The sequence below is a fragment of the Geotrypetes seraphini genome, chromosome 2 (assembly GCF_902459505.1).
Source record: "Geotrypetes seraphini chromosome 2, aGeoSer1.1, whole genome shotgun sequence".
Taxonomy (NCBI): domain Eukaryota; kingdom Metazoa; phylum Chordata; class Amphibia; order Gymnophiona; family Dermophiidae; genus Geotrypetes; species Geotrypetes seraphini.
Genome location: NC_047085.1, coordinates 438,116,939 through 438,138,605, shown reverse-complemented (window position 1 = coordinate 438,138,605; position 21,667 = coordinate 438,116,939). Strand labels below are relative to the sequence as shown.

Genomic DNA, 21,667 nt, shown 5'->3' with positions numbered 1-21,667 from the left:
TCCAAGTACCTACAAATCCAAAATGTGGCCCTGCAAAGGGTTTGTGTTTGAGACTGCTGATCTATAACATAGACAGGATGCCCAAACTTATTCACACAAATTTATTCTATAGTATGGTTTACTTCTTAACAAATTACTGAAGCATCTAATTTTAATTAGCTAACTAAATGTTAAGGAAACTAGGAGTTCATTTTATTATTTTGTCTTCTTATAGATTATTGTATCTCAAAAAGTACAGAATTGTTAAATTTATACATTTTCCACTGCAGAAGGGAATTTTGGTAAGATCCTATAATTCAGGGCTTCACAAAGCTGTCCTGGAGACCTCACAGCCAGTCAGATTTTCAGGATACCCACAATGAATATGTATGAGATACTGTATATCTGCATATACTGAGGCTCTAGTGTATGCAAAATTATCTCATGCATATTCACTGTGGATATCCTGAAAGCCTGACTAGATGTGGAGATCTGCAGAACAGCTTTGAGAAGCCCTGTTCTAATTCTCATTATTATACCTGTGATTCACAAACATTTTTTTGGTCCTGAACTCTGGTAGGGTATCCAATAGGCTCTATTCTTAGAAAGTGTTCCAATATGAAGAGGCAAAACATCAAAGCAGTATTATAGTGTGCCGTTTCTATTTTTTTTTTTTTTTTAAATGTAACTCACGGTTCAGGAGGTTTAGCATTAATTAGTAAGACTGCACGATGATGATTAACTCCTTGTGCCCAAAGGTCTTTCAGAGACAAGTGCTTCTCACCAGGCCTTTTCTATATGAAAATTAATACAAAAAGGGAAAATGATTCTCAAAAGGACAAGAAATTTTAAGCATTTCCTTAGAAGCTCTTTTACTATAGTGACGTAATTTTGCTACAATTACCATGCAATAAGTGCAAAGACTCCACCCAACATCAGCTTCTCATTTCCAAAACCTCCCATGACATTAATACCCAGCCATGATCCCCCCTCTCAATCACAAATAACAGAGCCGATCCCGCCACCCTTGCCAGTAATCTCATGGTATTATTCCTAGAGTTGGTAGTATCACGAGGCTATTACTTGGAGGAAGGTGCCATTTTAGAAGAAGAGTAGGGTTACCATATTTGTAAAGACAAAAAAAGAGGACATGACCCTGCACACACTCCACCCACAGCCCCACCCACCTTTTACCCATTTCCTTGTCTCCTTTCCCATCCTCTGTTCCCTTTTAGTGCTTCTCTCTCTCCCTCCCTCCAACCCTCCTTCCCCATGGGTGCTTCTCTCTCTCTCTTTCCAATCCCCCCTCCTGTGGATGCTCCTTTTTCTCTCTCCTTACAAACCCCCTCCCATGGGTGCCCCTCTCTCTCTCTTTCCAACTTCCTCTCCTACTGTTTCTGTGTCTCCCCTCCCATCCTGCTCTACCCTACTCCTTGCTATTTTCTCCAGCACTCTCTCCTTTCCATAATGCTTCTCCAGCCCTCCTTCTATGCTGTTTCTCCAGCCCTTCCTCCCTCGTGAACAATTATGGTAATATGAAATGTCGCTTCATGCTGTTTCTCCAGCCTCATCTCCTCCCTCCTCCGACCTCTGATGCTTCTTCCCCTAACGACCTCTCTAGCCCGATTCCCCCATATAACTTCTCTCCGACTGTTGTAATTCAATCTTTTGGCAGCTGGCAGCAGCAGCAAGGTGAACCTGCTATTGCCGGCCTACCTCGGAAGCTACCTCTCTGCAGCGATGTCCTGTTCCCACATAGGTGGGACCTGAAGAGACGGCTTCTGGGGCAGGCCAGCAGCAGCAGACTCACCTCATTGCTGCTGCTGGTTATCTGAAGACTGAATTACAGCAGCCATGGAGGAAGTAGGTGGGGGAGTTGGAAGAGCTGGCTAAACCCAGACTCCCCATTTAAATAAAAAAATGTCTGGGCACCTGGACAGTCCTCTAAAAAGAGGACATGTCTGGGTTTTCTCAGACGTATGGCAACCCTAGGAAGAGTCATCAACCTGGGTGGCAAAGAAGAAAGACCGCTGACACCTTCAGTTATAGGAATGGATTGCCAGACCCCCAGATAGGTCCCAGAGTTTGGGAAGGGGGTATAGGGCTATGAAGGGGCAGTACTTGACTATCGAGGGGCTTCATGTCAGGGTGTGGTACTGAGGCTGTATCAAATTTTTTAATAAAACTTGAAAAACTTGAATTGGGGAGGAACTTGTACTTAGGAAGTTGATCAAAGATGCAGCTTGGGTGGTATATCAGGGCTGCAACATACTCAGGAGGGGTTCAGGGCTGGGTATCGGATTGGGTGAGTGTTTAGGGACAAGAAGCTGATGATGGAGGGAGGGGAATGGGAGGCTTGTTGTGAGCCACAGGAAAGCATCACTTCATGGCAGCCTTGATAACAGACTGCTAGTAGTATAGCTGCACTTAATGCCTGTTCTTGAGATGACAGTAAGTTCAGCTGTGCTATCGGCAGCTTTCTGTAAAGACCCATGTGCTAGCTGTCACAGCTAGCTATACCTCCTACCACCCCCATAATGTCCAGCCCATTCCTACTTCTTTTTTTAATATGAAGGCCCCTGTTTTAGTACAGTAGACAGCAGCACTTGTCTGCGCTATCGCACTGGTAACGCTGCATTAGCTGCTTAGCTTAGTAAAAGGGCACCTTAATTATTTCAAATAACATAACACTTACTTTGCCATAGTCATAGAATCCATCATAAATAATGTTGCAAGATAACAGGTAACCCATCAGACTGTACTTTAGAGACAGATTACTATCAAGTAACTTGTTTTGAGCTGCTTCACTGAAATAATTTTTTCGACTTCCTGACTGATTAATTTCTTGAAGGATCTCTAAAGCTCTGTAAAACAGAATATGAAAAAAGAAACATATTATCTAGATAATCTAGCATTTTTTAAATTTAACATATTTTCATGCAAGACGTGGCTATGGGATTTTCCTTAAGTCCAGAGATCTAAAAAATGGGGGTGAGGGGGTATTTTTCCAACAAAACAATTCTGGGGGTAAAAATGATTACTACCAGAGAAATACCCCTAGTTGAGTCATTGCTGGTTTTCTATCTCAGAACTGGATGTTTTACTTTGATGTCACTGACTAATTTGATCAAGCTCTCATTTGCTATAAAACAAAAATTAATAAATAGTGTTGGGTGATTTTTATAGTGGGTGTCCAAGATATTTTTGCAGTTTATGGAGAATGTGTATCTCTATCAGATAATAGATTCCTACGTTCATAAGGCAGGGAATATCTTTGACCTCATATTCCCCCCCCCCTTATAGAAGCACATAAAATTAAGGCAGATAAAGAACATCTGGCCAATACTCAAAGCAATTTAACCGGCCAATTAGAGAATGAACGTTTGCTGATAGGAGTCCCTATCATGATTGAGTCAAAAGAAACAAAAAGCTGGGTAAGCTTTCTATGGTCTTTAGTCCACTCCAGATAAAAGGCCAAGGCTTTCCTGCTATCCAATATGTGCAGTATGTTTTCATTTTTGTTGGCGTAAGTCATAGGAAATAATATTGGCAAGACAATAGACTGATAAACATAGATCTACAATATTACTTTAGGAAGAAACCACTGTATTGTTGTAAAATCTTGTATATAATGGTATCTGGGCTAAAATAGCAGGAGTTACTAATGAATTAACCTGTCTTAACTGTAGCCCACATTGCTAACTTCCCCCCACCCACTTAATATATGAGATTTTAATATATGTGTTTTAATCGATTGAAGTCTGATGGTCATGTGACCAGTATTAGCATCTTATGTTCTATTTTTGAGGATCATGGAGCATGCTAAGAAAGCCATATAGAAGCACACAGAAACATGACGACTGTTAAAGGCCAAATGGCCTATCTAGTCTGCCCATCCGCAGTAATCATTATCTTTTTACTCTCCGAGATCCCGCATGCCTATCCCAGGCCCTCTTGATAGAAACACAGAAACATGATGGCAGATAAATGGTTACAAAGATGTGCCCCCCCCCTATTAACAAAGCCACGGTAGTGGCTGCTGTGTGGCAAATGCTCCGACACCCATTAAATCCCTATAGGGGTCAGAGTGATTACTACAGCAGCAACAGTCACTACCACAGCTTTGTAAAAGGAGCCCATAGTGTTGTATAGTTTGAGCTAAACAACATAAATCAGCACTGGGCCGATTGGTTGAGCTATCTGGTAAGTTGATTTCTTTGCAGTGCAATTTCCTGCTTTCCATGAATTGGCATTAGAAGAGCAATTGAATGCCTAGGACGGCCCCTTATTAGTTATTAGTATGTATAAACCTCCAACTTGTTAAGCGGAATGATTTCTTGTTTGTTAAAACAAAACAGAACAATATAAACAACAACTAACAATCATAGATACATCAAAAAGGAAAGTATGGATGTACACCTTATTCAGACAAATCATGATGATTTAACAGGCGTCCTCCCTCCCTCAGCTATATTCAATATTTCACTCACTCTTCCTTCAAACCCTTGGTTCAACTTTTCTTTTTCCCTTCCCTTCTCTCTCCTCCTCCCTGCAGGTCCTGCACCTCTCTCCTTTCCCTCTAGTCCCCTTCCCATGGGTCCAACACCTCTATCCCCTCCCATCAGTATCCAGGTGTGGGTCTGGCAACTCTCCCTTTCCAGCTCCAGTCCCCCCACCACATCTTTCCTTTCCCCAATCCCCAGACCAGATCCACCACCTGTCTCCTTTCCCTTCAGCTCCAGCTCTGGTGCCAGCTAGTCAGCACCCCTCTATGGGTCCAGCAGCCCAAACAACCCTCTCCCCCCCCTTTTTGGGTGCAGCAGCAGCAGCCCCCCCTCATGACTGTGGAAGCAGAAGCCCCCACCCTCCCGATCTTGGGTTCAGTAGCCTCCCTCCCTTGCAATTGCGGGTCCTACAATGCCAGCAAACCCACAAACCCTGCAACTCCCCTACCAAGTTGGCACCTTTGTGCCTCCCATCCTGAAACTACCAGCGTTTAAGAAGCTTCAGCAACCGAAGAGGCAACATTGCAGGCCTGCTCCGGGGCCTTCTTTGGCCGAGTCCCTCCTTCCAATATAACTTCCGGTTTTGCCATCTTTCCACTTCTACCCATTGTACACTCAAGTTTTATAGGATTATCAATCACATTCCCCCTCAGGCATCTCTTTTCCAAGCTGAAGAATTCTAACCTCTTGAGTCTTTCCATAAACAAGAGGAGTTCCATCTAGCTCACTCTTCTATGAACCTTTTCTAGTTCCTCTGTATCTATTTTGAGATAAGACGACCAGTATTGAACAAAATGCTCAAGGTGAAGTTGTACCATGGAGTGATACAGAGGCATTATAACACTCTTAGTCTGGTTAACCATCCCTTTTTTCACTATCATCTTTGTTGCTTTTTTGGCCATCGCCGTACTTTGGGCGGAAGGTTTCAGCATATTAACTACAATGACACCCAGATCCTTTTTTTTGAGGCTGACCCCCAAGGTGGACCCTAGCGTCTGGTAACTATGATATGGGTTATTCTTCTCAATGTGTATCACTTTGCATTTGTCCACATTAAATTTCATCTGCTATTTGGACACCCAGTCTTCCAATTTCCTAAGGTCTACAATTTTTCACAATCTGCATGCGTTTTAACAACTTTGAACAAATTTAATCACCTCACTTGTAGTTCCAATTTCCAGATCATTTATAAATAAGTTAAATAGCACGGATCCCTGTAGCACTCCACATTTACCCTCCTCCATTGAGAAAAATGGCCACTTAACCCCGCCCTCTGTTTTCTGTCCAGCAACCATTTCCCAATCCACAACTGAACATTGCCTCCTATCCCATGGCTCTTTAATTTTCTCAGGCGCCTCTCATGAGGAACTTTGTTAAAAACTTTCTGAAAATTTAGATACACTACATCAACTGGTTCACCTTTATCCACATGTTTATTCACACATTCAAAGAAGTCAAGCAAATTGGTGATGCAAGACCTCTCTTGGCTGAAATCACAACAAGCGTCTAAGCATGCCACAATTTTAATTTTTATAATTGTTTCCACTATTTTGCCCAGCACCGATGTCAGGCTTACCATTCTATAATTTCCATGGAACCCTTTTTAAAGATTAGTATAACATTGGTTACCCTCTGATCTTCAGGTACTAAAGACAATTTTAGTGCCAGATTACAGATCACTAACAGCAGATCAGTAATTTCATGTTTGAGTTCTTTTAGTATCCTGGGATGTATACCATCTGGTCCAGGTGATTTATCACTCTAATGTCAATTTGGCTTAGTACGTCTTCCAGGTTCACCGAGATTTTTTTTTGTTCCTCCATATCATTAGCCTTGAAAATAATTTCCAGTTCAGGTAGATCTCTTACATCTTCTTCCGTAAAGACCAAAGCAAAGAATTCAATCTCTCTGCTATGACCTTATTCTCCCAGAGTGCCCCTTTTGCTACTTGATCATGCAATGGCCCATAGATTCTCTCACAGGTTTTCTGCTTCTGATTTACCTAAAAAAAAGTGTTACTATGAGTTTTTGCCTCTTTGGCAAGTTTCTCTTCATATTCTTTTTTAGCTTTCTTTATCAATGCTTTGCATCTAACTTGCCAGTGCTTATGTCTTTTCTTATTTTCTTCATTTGGATCTTTCTTCCATTCTTTAAAGGATGTATTTTTGGCTCTAACAACCTATTTCACTTTACCTTTTAATCAAGCTGGCTCTCATTTTCTCTTTTTTCCACCTTTGTTAATATGTGGAATACATCTGGTGTATCTAGATTTTCAGAAAGATTTTGACAAAGTTCCTCATGAGAGGCTCCTGAGAAAATTAAAGAATCATGGGATAGGTGGCAAGGTTAAGTTATGGATTAGGAATTGTTATCAGACAGAAAATGATTATTTTTCTTAATGGAGGAGAGTAAACATTGGAGTTCTGCAGGGATCTGTACTGGGACCGGTGCTATTTAAGTTATTTATAAATGATCTGGAAATTGGAATGATGTGTGAGGTGATTAAATTTGCACATGACATTGAACTGTTCAAAGTTGTTAAAACGCATGCAGATTTTGAAAAATTGCAGCAGACCTTAGGAAATTGGAAGACTGGGCATTTAAAGGGCAGGTAAAATTTAATGTGGACAAATGCAAAGTGACAAAATGCACATTGGGAAGAATAACCCAAATCACAGTTACCAGATGCTAGGGTCCAGCTTGGAGGTTAGTGCCCAAGAAAAAATTCTGGGTGTCATTATAGATAATACAATGAAACCTACCGGCCAATGTGCAGCGGCGGCCAAAAAAGCAATAAGATGCTAGGAATTATTAATGGATGTTTAACAAGACTAAGAATGTTATAATACCTCTGTATTGCTCCATGGTGCAACATCACCTGGAGTATTGCGTTAAATTCTGGTCTCCTTATCTCAAGAAAGATATAGCAGCACTTGAAAAGGTTCAAAGAAGAACAACAAAGATGATAAAGGGGATGGAACTCCTCTCGTATGTAGAGAGACTAAAAAGGTTAGGGCTCTTCAGCTTGGAAAAGAGACGGCTGAGGAGAAATATGATTGAAGTCTACAAAATCCTGAGTGGTGTAGAACTGGTACAAGTGGATCGATTTTTCACTCCGTCAAAATTTACAAAGACTAGTGAAAGGTGAACACCTTTTATCCTCATGAACAGTGCTAGCTGACTGAATTTCAAATACTGTTTTTGCAGTGATTATTATTTTTTTTAATATCATTTTTATTAAAGAGGCAACCAGAGAAACAGACATTATACAGCATACAATGTTCTTACAGAAGAAACAGAAGGAAATAAGCAATCAAACATGCAACCTTTAGCAGCAACTATGCATACAGAACCAGAAAGGCAAGGTAAAGCAAGTGTAGCAGTATACAAAGAGGTTGGTGGAAAGAGAGATCTCACAAAACCTCACGGACTATGCACCAAGATAAGGAAAGAAGGAGCCAAATCTGCACAGGCTTCAATCTTTCTAAGAATTTGCAGCTGGGCTAATATTTGTTTAAATAAGACTAGAAACATAGAAAATTAAATTAATTTACTTACCCAAAACTGCTTAACTCGTTTGCATTTGGTTCATCATTTGCACAGACCATAACTGCCCAGCATGCATTTCGTCTTACTTCACTATTCATTGAATTCAGGAGTTTTGTAAGTGGGCCTAATCCACCAGCAATTCTTAACTAAAAGTGGACATAAAATTATTATTCTGAGAGATCACCTATCAAGACATTCTGAAAGCAATTCTATAATTGTGCCTATTTTTAGGTGTCTATTTTATAAAAGAAAATAGGTGCCTACTTTCCTTTATAAAATACTTGTGTATTGGGTATAATTTTTATTTATTTATTACATTTCTAGCCCGCTTAAACCTATGAAGTTTACAAAAAATACATACATAGTTGTCAAACAACATATAGGTCCTGTAAACTCCTTATAACATTATTCCTTAAATAAAAGCTTCCGACTGTAAAGGCTGGCATACATTGTCAGAATCATCGAAGAGTATATGTGGGATGGCATTCCTTAGACCAGCGACTCTGGCTGCAGCCACCAACGCAGGCTGTACCATGCCCTGAAGTCTAGGCCAGTGGCCTGTGAAGATCCATCTGAGGTGACCAGCAGGACAACAGTGTGCCCTGAAGGGAGCATAAGTGAGCCTTCACTCACAGAACCAGCTCTATGGCCACTGCCCTCGAACCTAGCACCTATAGGTAATGCCAGGCCATAGGAGCCTGCATTGCTAATCCCTCTAAAATCTGGCACCTCAGTTTCTGTCTGTATGGCTCGGGAAGAAAAACACATTCTGCCCTGTGATGAAGTGGATTCCCAGATACTCCAAGGATTGAGATGGCTCGAGGCAACTTTACTTGAAATTGATTATCCAGTCCTGATTTTGCAGTGTCTATACAACCTGTTCCAATACAATCGCCCCCTCGACCTTAGAAGGTGCACTGATTAGCCAATAGTCCAGAAACGAGTGCACCTGAACACCCAACTTGTGCGAGTGTGATGGTATGAAGCACCATTGCTAGCCCGAAGGGGAGAGTTGAGAATTGAAAATGCATTTCCAACCCATGGAATTGGAGAAATCTCCTGGGGGGAGAGGGGGTAATAGGAATATTTACAAAGGCCTCTGTTAAGTTCCTCCGGTGCTACTGAGGCAATGACTTATTTTATGGTCTCCATGTGGAAGTGAGGCACCTTGGTCTCGACGCCACATTTTAGATTTGTAGGTACTTGGAGGGCCTGAGAAAAAATAGTTAATGTCTTATTAAAGAAATGACAATTTTGCATGAGGTAAAACTCTTTATAGTTTATAAATCTTTCCTTTTGGCTAAGTCTTAATAATAATATTGTAATTTATAGCTAAAGAGACATATGATCAAGAAACTGTTTTATTTTACTTTTGTGATTATGATAAACATATCGAGGGCCTCAAAATAGGACCTGGCGGGCCACATGTGGCCTCCAGGCTGCGAGTTTGAGACTACTGATATAGAATGTCTAAGCCCAATTCTCTGTCTGGTATGGGGTTTCTGGTCTGAATAGTTAAGAGCCGTTGCACATGTGCTCGGAGCCAGGGCTGGATTAAAGGATAGGCCCAGTAGGCATGTGCTTAGGGCCCAACATTGGCAGGGAGGCCCGATGTACGGCGGTGGTACCCCCTCCCCCCAGCATCAACAGCAAGATCGGAACTTCCAGTTTTTCTGTTGATGCGGGGGGGGGGGGGGGGAGCGCGTTGCCAATTTTACTTCCGATCTTGCTGGAACTTCTGATTTTGCTGTAAGTAAAATCCTCCCCCCACATCAACAGCAAGATCGGCAACAGCAACCGGTGCTCAGCCCAAAGCTTCCCTGGCTCTGACACAGCTTCCTGTTTCCGCCGGGGCAGTTCGCGTCAGAAAAGACAGAAGCTTTGGCCGAGCAACAGCACCAGTTACTGCAGGACTCAGGAGTGTCAATGCACCCTGCAAAGGCTTCCTACTCTAAGAGCCCATGAAAGAGAAATTGAGAGCACTTGATTTACTACTTTTACCCCTGTTTGTAGGTAAATTGGCTGGGAAGGTCCATCTACTCTTGTTTTCATCTAATGGGGTTGGGCCATGCTGGGTTTGGAAAGTCTGGAAATTGCTCTTCCTACCTGCATGCTTCAGAAAACTAGATTTGTCCGTGAATCTGATATGTTAAAGGGGTTGTTCTCCTTTTATGTCTATGAGGCATTTAGGCCTGGATTTCACCTCCATAAATGCATGAGCCTAAATGTTAGTTGCATGGATCGGCGTTATGAGTGATTCTATAAACTGTGCCTGATTCTGGATGAAGTTTATAGAATCTAAGTACTGTACTAACTTTTTCAATGCTGATTTTTTTTAGGCCATATATAGCATTTACTACAAACTGCTTGTACCAGAGACAGGCTCTATACACGGAGTATTTTTATTTGTTAATTTATAAAGTGATTTGTTATTTCTCTTGTTTCAAATTTATATCTGCTATCTTTATATTTTGTACAGTATTAGGGCTATGCACAACTGTTTCTGTGGTATTGCATTGTATTCAGACTATGGCTTCTTTATGGTTCAGTTTTTGTATACATATTTCTATCCCCCCCATTTTTACAAAAGAGCTGAAGAAACATAGAAGCATGATGGCAGATAAAGGCCAAATGGCCAATCCAGTCTGCCCATCCGCAGTAACCATTATCTCTTCCTTTCTCTAAGTGATTCCATGTCCTTATCACAGGCTTTCTTGAATTCACAGTCTCTTGTCTCCACCACCTCCTCTGGGAGACCATTCCACATATCCATCATTTTTGCTGTAAAAAAAAGTATTTCCTTAGATTACTCCAAGCCAGTGGCGTACCTAGCATATGTGACACCCGGGGCCCATCATTTTTTGACATCCCCCATCTATATAAAAAGTATGATTTTTAGTAACAATCCAAATATCACACAACAAGAGTGTACCTAGGAAAAGGCAGCATCTTAAACACTGCAGTGAGCACTAGAACACCAACACATACATTGTAAAACTAAACAAGCCAGATCTCACACAATCAATTGATCCTGCAGTCAATGCCAACTGAAAACTATGTTTTTTTCATACACACAGAACAGAGGTACACCCTCGCCCTATATGGAATAATCACAAACTAAAAATAGAAATATGTAGACAAAAGTTAAACTGAACTGCCAAGAAACCAGACTCTGCATACAATGCAACACCACAACACCACAAAAACAGTAACACATGTCCTCTAATACTGTGCAAAATATAAAGACAGTAGATGTAAATTTGAAAAAACTGATACATAACAATCACCACTTTACAAATTAACAAATAAAAATAAAACAAATAATGAGAAATAAGAAAATACCATTTTATTAGACTAATCCCCATAAGCTCGGTCCCCATCCCCACAAACCACCTGATTCCATCTACACAAGCCTTGAATTGTTTTATATTGAACTTATTATATTAAAGTATAAAAAGAAACAATATTCTGTACAATTGTCAATTTATAAATCAGCGTCTTCTCCCCACTCTCTCTTCCCCATTTCCCTTCAGCGTCCTCAGCCCACTCTTTTTTTTTTTTTTTTAGTTGCCTCCACTGGGTCAGACCAGAGGTCCATCGCGCCCAGCGGTCCGCTCCCGCGGCGGCCCATCAGGTCCATGACCTGTGAAGTGGTTTCTGACTAATCCTATAACCTACCTCTACTTCTATCTGTACCCCTCAATCCTCTTTTCTTTTAGGAACCTATCTAGACCCTCCTTGAACCCCTGTAGCATACTCTGGCCTATCACAGCCTCCGGGAGCGCGTTCCATGTGTCCGCCACCCTCTGAGTGAAAAAGAACTTCCTAGCACTCCACTTTCTTTCAGCGCATGCACATAAAAACAAGCAAGTAATTTTATATCATTTTCATTCTATTCATTCATAGAAATTAAAGTCTAAATAATGCCAGTCACATAACAAAACATGATTTTACAAAAATAATTCCCTGCACAGTCAAGCCTGCAAGGATTATTAGATGTCTTTCAGCAGCTCCCCTCCCTCCCCCTTACCTTTGTGGCCAAGTCAAAATGATCTACCAACAATAAAATTTTAAAAACACAAAGCACACTATACGCAGAGAAAATGTTAATTATCTTTTATATTCCGCGGGTTTTCAAAGAGGTCAAGGCAGATGACTTTATGCAATGTCACCTCAGTAACAACTATACAAAAATAGACAAATATACCCCCTCCCTTTTTACTAAACTGCGATAGTGTTTTTTAGCACAGGGAGTTGCGCTGAATGCCGCATGCTGCTCTCGACACTCATAGGCTCCCTGTGCTAAAAACCGCTATTGCAGTTTAGTAAAAGGGGGCCATAGTGCAAAATATAGACAGCATATATAAATTCTCAAAACGGACAGATTTTGATCACTAAATTGAAATTTAAATCATTTTTCCTACCTTTGTTTGGTAATTTTATCAGTCTCTGGTTGCACTTTATTCTTCTGACTGTACATCCAATATTTCTTCCCTTCTTTCAGCCTCCTGTATGCTTCCTCTCCTCCAGACCTCATTCCCTTCCCCAACTTTTTCTTTGTTTCATCCTGCCCCCTTTTTTCTTTCTCTCTCCATGCCCCCTTTCTTTCTGTATGTCTGTCTTTCTCTCTCTCTCTCCGTGCCCTATTTCTTTCTTTCACCCTGCCCCCTTCTTTCTTTCTCTCTCCATGCCCCCTTTCTTTCTCTATGTCTGTCTTTCTCTCTCTCTGTGCCCCATTTCTTTCTTTCTTTCACACTGCCCTTCTTTCTTTCTCTCTCCATGCCCCCTTTCTTTCTCTATGTCTGTCTTTCTCTCTCTCCGTGCCCCATTTTTTTTTCTTTCTTTCTTTGTTTCATGCTGCCCCCTTTTTTTCTTTCTTCCTGCCCTCCTCAATGCCACCACCATTGGGAAACATGCTGCTGCCACCACCGCCGTGGAAAGGCTACCACTGCCGCCATCAGGAACAGACCGGCGCCGAGTTCTCCTTCCCTGCTTTTCTTCATCAGAGAGGACGTTCCGGGCCAGCCAGGCAGCGATTGGCTGGCCCAGAACGTCCTCTCTGACATCAGAATTGACTTTGGGTGGTGAGAGTTGGTCGGCCCCGCAGGGAAGAAAAGCAGGGAGGGAGAACTCGGCGCTGGCTTGTTCCTGATGGCAGCAGTAGCAGCCTATTCCCCGGTGGCAGCCTATTCCCCGGTGGGTGGCCAGTTGTGCACCCCCTTGGGGTGTGCACCCGTGGCAGACTGCCCCCCCCCCTTGGTACGCCACTGCTCCTAGCCTATCACCTCTCAACTTCAACCTATGCCCTCTCATTCCAGAGCTTCCTTTCAAATGAAGGAGACTCGCCTCATACACATTTACACCATGTAGGTATTTAAATGTCTCTATCATATCTCCCCTCTCCCGCCTTTCCTCCAAAGTATACAGACTGAGATCTTTAAGTCTGACCCCATACTCCTTATGATGAAGACCACAGACCATTTTAGTAGCCTTTCTCTAAACCAGTGGTGTCAAAGTCCCTCCTCGAGGGCTGCAATCCAGTTGGGATTTCCCCAATGAATATGCATGAGATCTATTTGCATGCACAGCATTCATTGTATGCTAATAGATCTCATGCATATTCATTGGGGAAAGTCCCTCGAGGAGGGACTTTGACACCCCTGCTCTAGCCCGACTCCATCCTTTTTATATCTTTTTGAAGGTGTGGTCTCCAGAATTGCACACAATATTCTAAATAAGGTCTCAGCAGAACCTTATACAGGGGCATCAATACCTCCTTTTCCCTATTGGCCATACCTCTTCCTATGCACCCTAGCATCCTTCTAGCTTTCGCTGTCACCTTTTCAACCTGTTGGGCCACCTTAAGATCATCACATAATAATAATAATAATAATAACAGTTTATATACCGCAGGACCATGAAGTTCTATGCGGTTTACAATGATTAAAAGGTATTAAAGACTGAGTAGAATAAACAAAGTTCAGAGTTAGTGAATAACAGTTCTAAAGATCATTTGTTGAGGACTAAGATTGTATAGGTCAGTTACCTAAGTATTTCAGGAAAAGATGTGTTTTTAGGCGTTTCCTGAATTCCCTATAAATAGTAGGCACGAGCAGTTGTTCTAGGTCTTTACCCCATAATGCTGCTCGATGTGAGAAAGGATGTTGGTGATGACTTTTAAATTTACAGCCTCTAACCGGTGGAGAAACAAAGTTTGGATGTGAACTTCTCCTATGTCTGTTGGTTGTGAAAGAGAAAAGGTCTGTTATATATTTAGGGGCTAAGCCGTAAAGTTCCTTGAAGCAAAAACAACCAAACTTGAACTTCACACGTGCCTCCATCGGCAGACAGTGTAGAACTTGATAGGAAGGTGTTACATGATCAAACTTCTTCAATCCACAAAGTAGCCTAACCGCTGCATTTTGTACCAGTTGCAATCGCCGCATATTTTTCTGGGAGAGTACCAAAAAGGCGATGTTACAATAATCGAGTTGACTCAGTATGAGGGATTATACCAGAATTCTAAATGATGAGACATCGAAGTAAGCTCTGATGGACCGAAGCTTCCAGAGGGTGAGAAAGATCTTTCTAATCAAGGAGTCTACCTGGTCTTTCATGGTTAGACTCTGGTCCAGTGTTACTCCCAATACCTTCATAGTGGGTTGAATGGGATGACTAAGGTTATTGATGCACAGTGATGCTTTAGTGTCAAGTGGGTGTGGTGATGCTATAAAAAATTTTGTTTTCTCTGGGTTTAGCTTTAGTCTGAACTCAGTCATCCATTGCTCCATCCGATTTAGTACCTCTGTTGCTTTGGGGTGACTTCTGAGATAGAGGTATTGAATGGGATAATTATCCTGAAGTCATCAGCGTAGCTAAATAGTTTTATCCTCAGCTGGGATAGTTGCGCACCCAATGAGGACATATAAACACTGAAGAGCAGAGGGGATAATGGTGACCCCTGTGGCATGCCAGATGAATTGCTCCATATATCAGAGAGATCGTAATTGAAATGGACTTGGTAGGTGTGGGATATAAGGAAACCTCGAAACCAGTTTAATACCTCTCCTCTGATTCCAATTGCATCTAGGCATTGTAACAGTTTCCCATGGTCCACCAAGTCAATGGCAGAGCTTATGTCAAATTGCATGATCAGGGCGTTGAGGCCCTTACTAAACAAGTAGCGCAAATTATCCAGGATAGCCACAATTACTGTCTCAGTGCTAAATAGAGGCCTAAAACCAGATTGAGTTTAATGCAAAAGAGAGAATTGGTTGAGATATTCCATCAGTTGGGTGTGTACCAATCCTTCCATGATTTTCACAATGAATAGAATGGATGCTACTGGTCTGTAGTTGGTTACTGATGTTGATGATTCTTTACGATTTTTTGGAACTGGGGTTATTATGATATGACAATTATTAGTGAGGAATTTTCCATTGGTTAGGTTATTGGTTAAATAATTCAACAGTGATAGTTTAAAGTCTGATGGAGCTGTTTTCATAATTTCTGGAGGACATGAGTCCAGGACACAGTATGATTTAGAGTATTTGTTATATAACTTGATAAAGTTATTCCATTTGAAATTGTGGAAGGAACTCCAAATCATGTTCGCTGGTATTTCATTTCCATGTATATCAGTTGATTGATGTTCGCATGTGACAATTGTCGAGTGGTTATTTCTTAGGTTTTTAATTTTTGAATCGAAATGTTGTGCTAGATCATTTGCTGAGGTTAGCTTGATATTATGCATGGGTTGAGTGTAGCGTGTGGTGTCAAATAAATTTGTAACTATGTTGAACAGTTCTTTTGTATTAGATCCTTTTAAGCTAGTATTAGATGAGCTAATTTTGGATGAGTAAAATGTTTTACGTTTTTCTTTTATCTGTTGTTTGTAGAGTTTTATGTTGGATCTCCAGTTGTTTCGGTCTGACTGTTTTCCCGTTTTTTTCCAAATTCTTTCTAAACGTCTTACTGATTGTTTCATTGTTAGGAGTTCAATGTCAAACCATTTGTTGTATTTATTTGAGCAGCTTTTACTATTTTTACATACAATCACTCCCAAGTCCCGCTCTTCTGTCGTGCACATAAGTTCTTCACCCCCTAAACTGTACTGTTCCTATGGTTTGTAGCACCATCCAGCATGCTGAATGCTCTGCGCTGCTCCGACTGTCAAAGAGTTCCTATGAGCATCGTAGCAGCGCAGAACATTCAGCACGCAAGCCAGTGGTAAAATCCTCTTCTGTGCTTTTGTAAAAAGGGAGGGAAGGTCAGTTTGTGATTACTTATTCCACACTGGGCGAAGGTGATTCTGTGTGTATGAAAGACATGGTTTTCTCTTAGCATTGACCAGCCTTATTTGGCAAAATACAACGGGTATGGTTCTTGGGAGCACCTTGCACCTTGAATAAACCTGATTTGAATCTCCTTATTTGTCTGCTGATCTTCTTTTGTTCCATGTTGGATTCTTTGGTGGACCACTTGCCTTGTTGTTTTGTTACAAGTTAATATTCATGGAGTGGGGCGTACTAGAGGAGTTACAAATTTGGTTGTTTATACATACATATGGGTTACAGTTGCACGACATAGAGTGAGGCAATTGAGAGGAATTGCAAACTTGGTTATTAATATAAACTTATGTTTCAGATAGTATTACTGCTTTACAATGCATTTGAACACTTTTATATACGTATGGAAAGGGTTTAGAGTTAAAGTCCTGGGCAAGTAGGTAGGAAGGGAAGGAAGGGGAGATTTGTTCAGAGATGTTTGGGCTTGCATAGAACTAAAACTGTAAACTGGCACTGGTATGGTAATCTTTGTTGTTTGTTTTGAATTTTATAATAAAAGAAAAAAAGAAATACAAGTAGAAATAAAGAAGTAAATAATAAAACAGGTAAATAAATGTGGGCGTGGCATGGGTGGGGCAGGAGGCATGGCAGGGCTAAGGGGCCCAGTGTACTTGTATGCCTAGGGGCCCTTGAAGAATTAATCCTGCCCTGCTTGGACCTGGGCCACTTTCTTTAGCAGTCCGGCTGGAGAATCTGCAGAGGCCGAAAGAACTCAAGCTTGTAGCACTCTTAAATTATGTCCAAGACCCACGGATCCGAACAAATCCTCATCCAAGCCTCCCAAAAACTTGATAGCCTCCCTCCTACTTGTGGAAGGATGGCTATTTACCTGGCATCATTGTTGTTTCTTGGAGGCTGTTGAGGGTTGGGAACCGGAGGACTGAGGTCACCTGGTACCTCCAAATCTCTGCCTAGCGCCCTGATAGGATCTTTGCACAGAAGTCTCCCCTGAAAACTGGCAAAAACACTGGAACTCACAAGAAGGGAATGGAAGCTGGTCGCTATGCTAGGGAAGTGAATACACTTATGCAAATGTTGTGTCACAAACCCCTATCCTGAGGAAGATTTTAAACACATTGGTGGGGACTAGTGCAACAACAGCATTAAGCTAAGTTAAATACCATTAGCATTAAGAATAGAAATGAGTCAAGAGAATTTGAAATGAAATGAAAAGGAGAATTTAATATTTATTATGAAACTAAGATAAAGATGAAGATAAAATTATATAAAACAAAGTAAAAGTATAAAAGTAAAATTATGTCACATAATTAGGTAGAATCAGTGAAGAGTGCTGCCACGCTATTCCTGTTTGGATAGGGTGGCGTTCTGAGAATCCCCATTGTGATATTACATAAATTATATCAGAATGAAAGTAAAAACATTGGAAGCCATGAAAATGACTACGCCTGGACCCTTGGATGAGCATCCGGCAAGGACTTAAGATGGTAATCTGCTACATTGGATATCAATTCGTTCAAACCCTTGCCAAAGAGCACTTGACCCTTAAATGGTAGCCTGCTCCCACCTATTGCTTAGTTGAAGGATGGCAGGAGGGATGCCCATTCCCTCCTGCTGCCAGGGTCTCCCCCCATCCCCCAACAACCCCCACACCTTTAAATCAAAGGATGGCAGGAGGGATGTACACTCTCTCCCGCCGCCAGGGTCTTCCCATTCCCCCCACCCTGCGTACATTAAGACGAAGGCCAGCAGGAAGGATGCCTACTCCCTCTGGCTGGCAGACCCACCTTTTCAGAATGGCGACCCTTTCTGGTGCATCCTGGGATGTACGAGGGAGGGGCCTAAGGCTCTGATTGGCCCAGGTGCCTAAGACCTCTCCCACAGGAGGGACCTTAGGTGCCTGGGCCAATCAGAGCCTTAGGACCCTCCCCAGTGCATCCCAGGATGCATCGGGGTGGGAGGGAGTGTGCATTCCTCCTGCCATCTTTTGATTTAAAGGTGCAGGGGGGGGGAGTTGTCATGGAGGAGTGGGAGACCTCAGCGGCGGAAGGGGGTAGGCATCCTCCTGCTGTCCTTTGATTTACATGTGCTGGGGTGCCAGGTGACCTCGGTGGGGGGAGTGGCCTCCCTCCTGCTGTCCTTCGATTTTTAGGGTCTTTTTTTATTTGTATGGGGGGGATCATACCTGGCTTAATACATACCTGGCTTAATTCATACCTGGCTTAATACAAATAAATTGGCTCTTAACATAAAGAAGACTAAAGCTGTATTATTCACTTGGAAAAATGATATAACTCTGTCAAACTCATTCATCCTCAATAATACTACACTAAATTTAGTTCCCTCAGTTAAAATCCTTGGTGTATTAATCGACGAAAAACTTACCTACCATGATCATATTTCTCTTACTGTTAAATCCTGCTTTTTCAAACTACGTCTTATTAGATCAATATCCAAATTTTTGAACCCTAACTCTATTAAAATATTAATCCATTCTTTAGTAATTTCAAAACTCGATTATTGCAATGCTCTCTTTCTTAATATTTCACAGAAAGAATTAAGGAGATTACAACTGATTCAAAATACTGCAATAAAATTAACATATAACGCCAGGAAATATGATCATGTCTCACCATTATTGATAGATTCTCATTGGCTCCCCATTAGCCATAGAATCACTTTTAAAATAACACTGCTCATCTTTAAAACTATAGCTTCAGAGGAACCTCAATTCATATCTAGACTCTTAATACCTCATAGCACACAACGCTTACTTCGCTCTACTGGTCAGAACCTTCTTTCAGTCCCTTCCCTAAAAATTATTGGTACGAGAAGGGCTGACATATTCTCTGTGACGGGTCCCCTATGGTGGAACGCCCTTCCACAATATATTCGTAATGAAAAAGACGTTTTAACATTTAAAAAACTTTTAAAATCTTATTTATTTAGAGATGCATTCAATATTTAAAAGCAGAATATGTCTTGCTAAAAATGCTGTGGTTTACCACCCTTTTCCTTTTGTTCTTTCCCTTTTCTACTCTACTTGAAAATTGTAACTTTCATCCATTCCTTCCCAAATTCTTGTATGTTTATGTCATAAAATTGTTAAATGTGAACCTCTTTTATTTTTGATTTGTACATCGCTTAGTGATTCTAATAGGCGATCAATCAAATTTTGCTAATAAACTTGATAAACTTGATCTGAGCTGTCAAGCCTAACTTTCCTGTCAGTGCCTGAGCCAATCAGTGTTCAGGCACTAACTGGAAAGTAAGGTTATGACAGCAAATGTGGCACATCTAGGTTAGGGAATCCCTAGCAATGAAAGGGAATCGCCAGAAGTGCTTCTTTAAATATTAATGAGCCCATTTTACTACCATTTTAATATTAATGACCTTGTTTTACTGCATTTGCATGGCAGAGTCAGAGATTGCTAGGAAGCTTGGAAAAGATCACGATGAGCCATTCTAATTGGTCGGTAAAATACTGGCACGCTAAACCGGTTTAGTGACCATCGTTAATGGTATGGTAAGTTTTGAGAATACGGCCCTATGTTACTATGTAACATTATTGTCCTATAATGTGCTGATTGAGTAAATCCAGCAGGGACTCTGAAGCTTTTTCCTTTCACTTTGAGGATGAGTACCAATTATTATTAATTGTGAAGTTCAGGATGTTTGTTGGATGCTCTCCGAATGACCCCCGGTAGTGAACAATTGTTCTGGCTCAAATCTGTACATGCCTCAAATGTGCCAATATGTGCGGAATCCATTGATGCGAACAAGTATTTCATGAAATATGTGCATACATCACAGTTCCACCTTAGCTCCATCCAAACTTATACTCCTGAGAATGCCTATGTGGCCCACATAAAAGTACATGCTCATATACCCATGCAAATTTATACGAGCCATTCTGCATTTAAACCATCTTTGAAAAATTTGTGAAAATATTATCTCTTAATTAAGCAGGCCTTTTTCAAATGAGGTCAAATATCTTCAATTTGGACACATTTATGAGTATTAATAGATCCTAAATACACTACACATATGCTGATTTTATCAGACCTCCATATTTTTACTTGCTTCAATGCTCTACTGCACATATAAATATAATGTTCACCTCATTTCTTGCATTGGCATCACATGCAAGGGCAGCAACAGTGAGTGCTGCTTTAGTCTGCACTAGGTCATTTGCACTCTGGAGAGGTCCCACAATTGCAGGCATTATACCATATGTCTGCATTGTGAGGCGTAGAGCTTCCTGGGAGGCCATATTTATAAGCACAGTTGCCGCATTAGCCACAGCTCCGTCTTTTGGATCTGACAGAAGAAGTATTAATGGTTCAATACCTTCTTCTTCTGCAACAGCACTGTTGAAAGAAAAAAAAAGTCTCAATTATTATTCTTTAAACTAGTGTCTCATGCATGTTAAATTGCTTCTATTTTCACTACAAATGGTATTTGAATACTTCTGCATAACCTCAATCTAGCTAAAAGTATGCAATTCAATACGGTAAAGACAGAGGTTGTATGGATTAGTGGAAAAGACAGAGCCTTCTTTACCCAGAGTTTAAATTGAAGAATGTGCTTTGGGATTTCAATTAGATTTTTTAACTGCCAATGAAGGCACAGACATCTTCTATGATCAGAATGAGATTTGTGACAACTATATCAAATCCACTCTTATGGAAAAAAAGAGCTCTCCCCTAAATTTGTACAGGATGACTAGATCAGAACATGTTTAAGCACGTGTGTGTAAAACTATCATGATATTTCATAAAAGGTTCACTAAATACGAGGAACATTTTTGATAGGATAATTAAGTCCAACTTTGGACGATTTGAGAAAACTGGGTGCAGAAAGGGACAGATTCTATATAGGACACCGATCTCAGAAGCTGCCTAAGTGGCAGCTGAGAATCGCGCAACAGTGTCCTTTACAGAATTATGTCTGTTCTAACGGGCAGATGCTTAACCCCACCTAACCACCCCGATTCTCTAACTGACGTCCATGTCACAGGCGCCGGTTGCCATCAGCTGATCGCGGTAAAGGAATCTCCCTGCTGTGATCAGCTAAGTGGCAGCTGCAGGGATTCCTCCCAAGACTGTCCGCAGCAGGAGGGATGCCCACTCTCTCCTGCTGCCACCCCCGAACCCTCTGACTGTCCGCGGCAGGAGGGATGCCCACTTCCTCTTGCTGGAACCCCCAAAACAACCTCCCAACCCACGAAAGGCAGGAGGGATGCCCACTCTCTCCTACCTGAAAATGACAAAAAAATCACTCTCTTTTGCAATATTCAAACTTCTTAGAATGTAACATATATCTTCA

At 41.3% G+C, this 21,667-nt stretch overlaps 1 protein-coding gene across 27 annotated transcripts in view; it reads right to left on the bottom strand.

The window, feature by feature from the left end:
• The window catches only part of ARMC3 (armadillo repeat containing 3), a 194,200-nt gene that overhangs the window by 38,497 nt on the left and 134,036 nt on the right, over nt 1-21,667 (bottom strand). For all 27 annotated transcript variants that reach the window (XM_033931336.1, XM_033931354.1, XM_033931353.1 and 24 more), the window contains 4 exons: nt 20,460-20,709; nt 8,043-8,179; nt 2,675-2,843; nt 673-773 (listed from right to left, as the gene is read on the bottom strand). In XM_033931336.1, the coding sequence (XP_033787227.1) occupies nt 673-773; nt 2,675-2,843; nt 8,043-8,179; nt 20,460-20,709 (657 nt within the window). The remainder of the gene's footprint in view (nt 1-672; nt 774-2,674; nt 2,844-8,042; nt 8,180-20,459; nt 20,710-21,667) is intronic.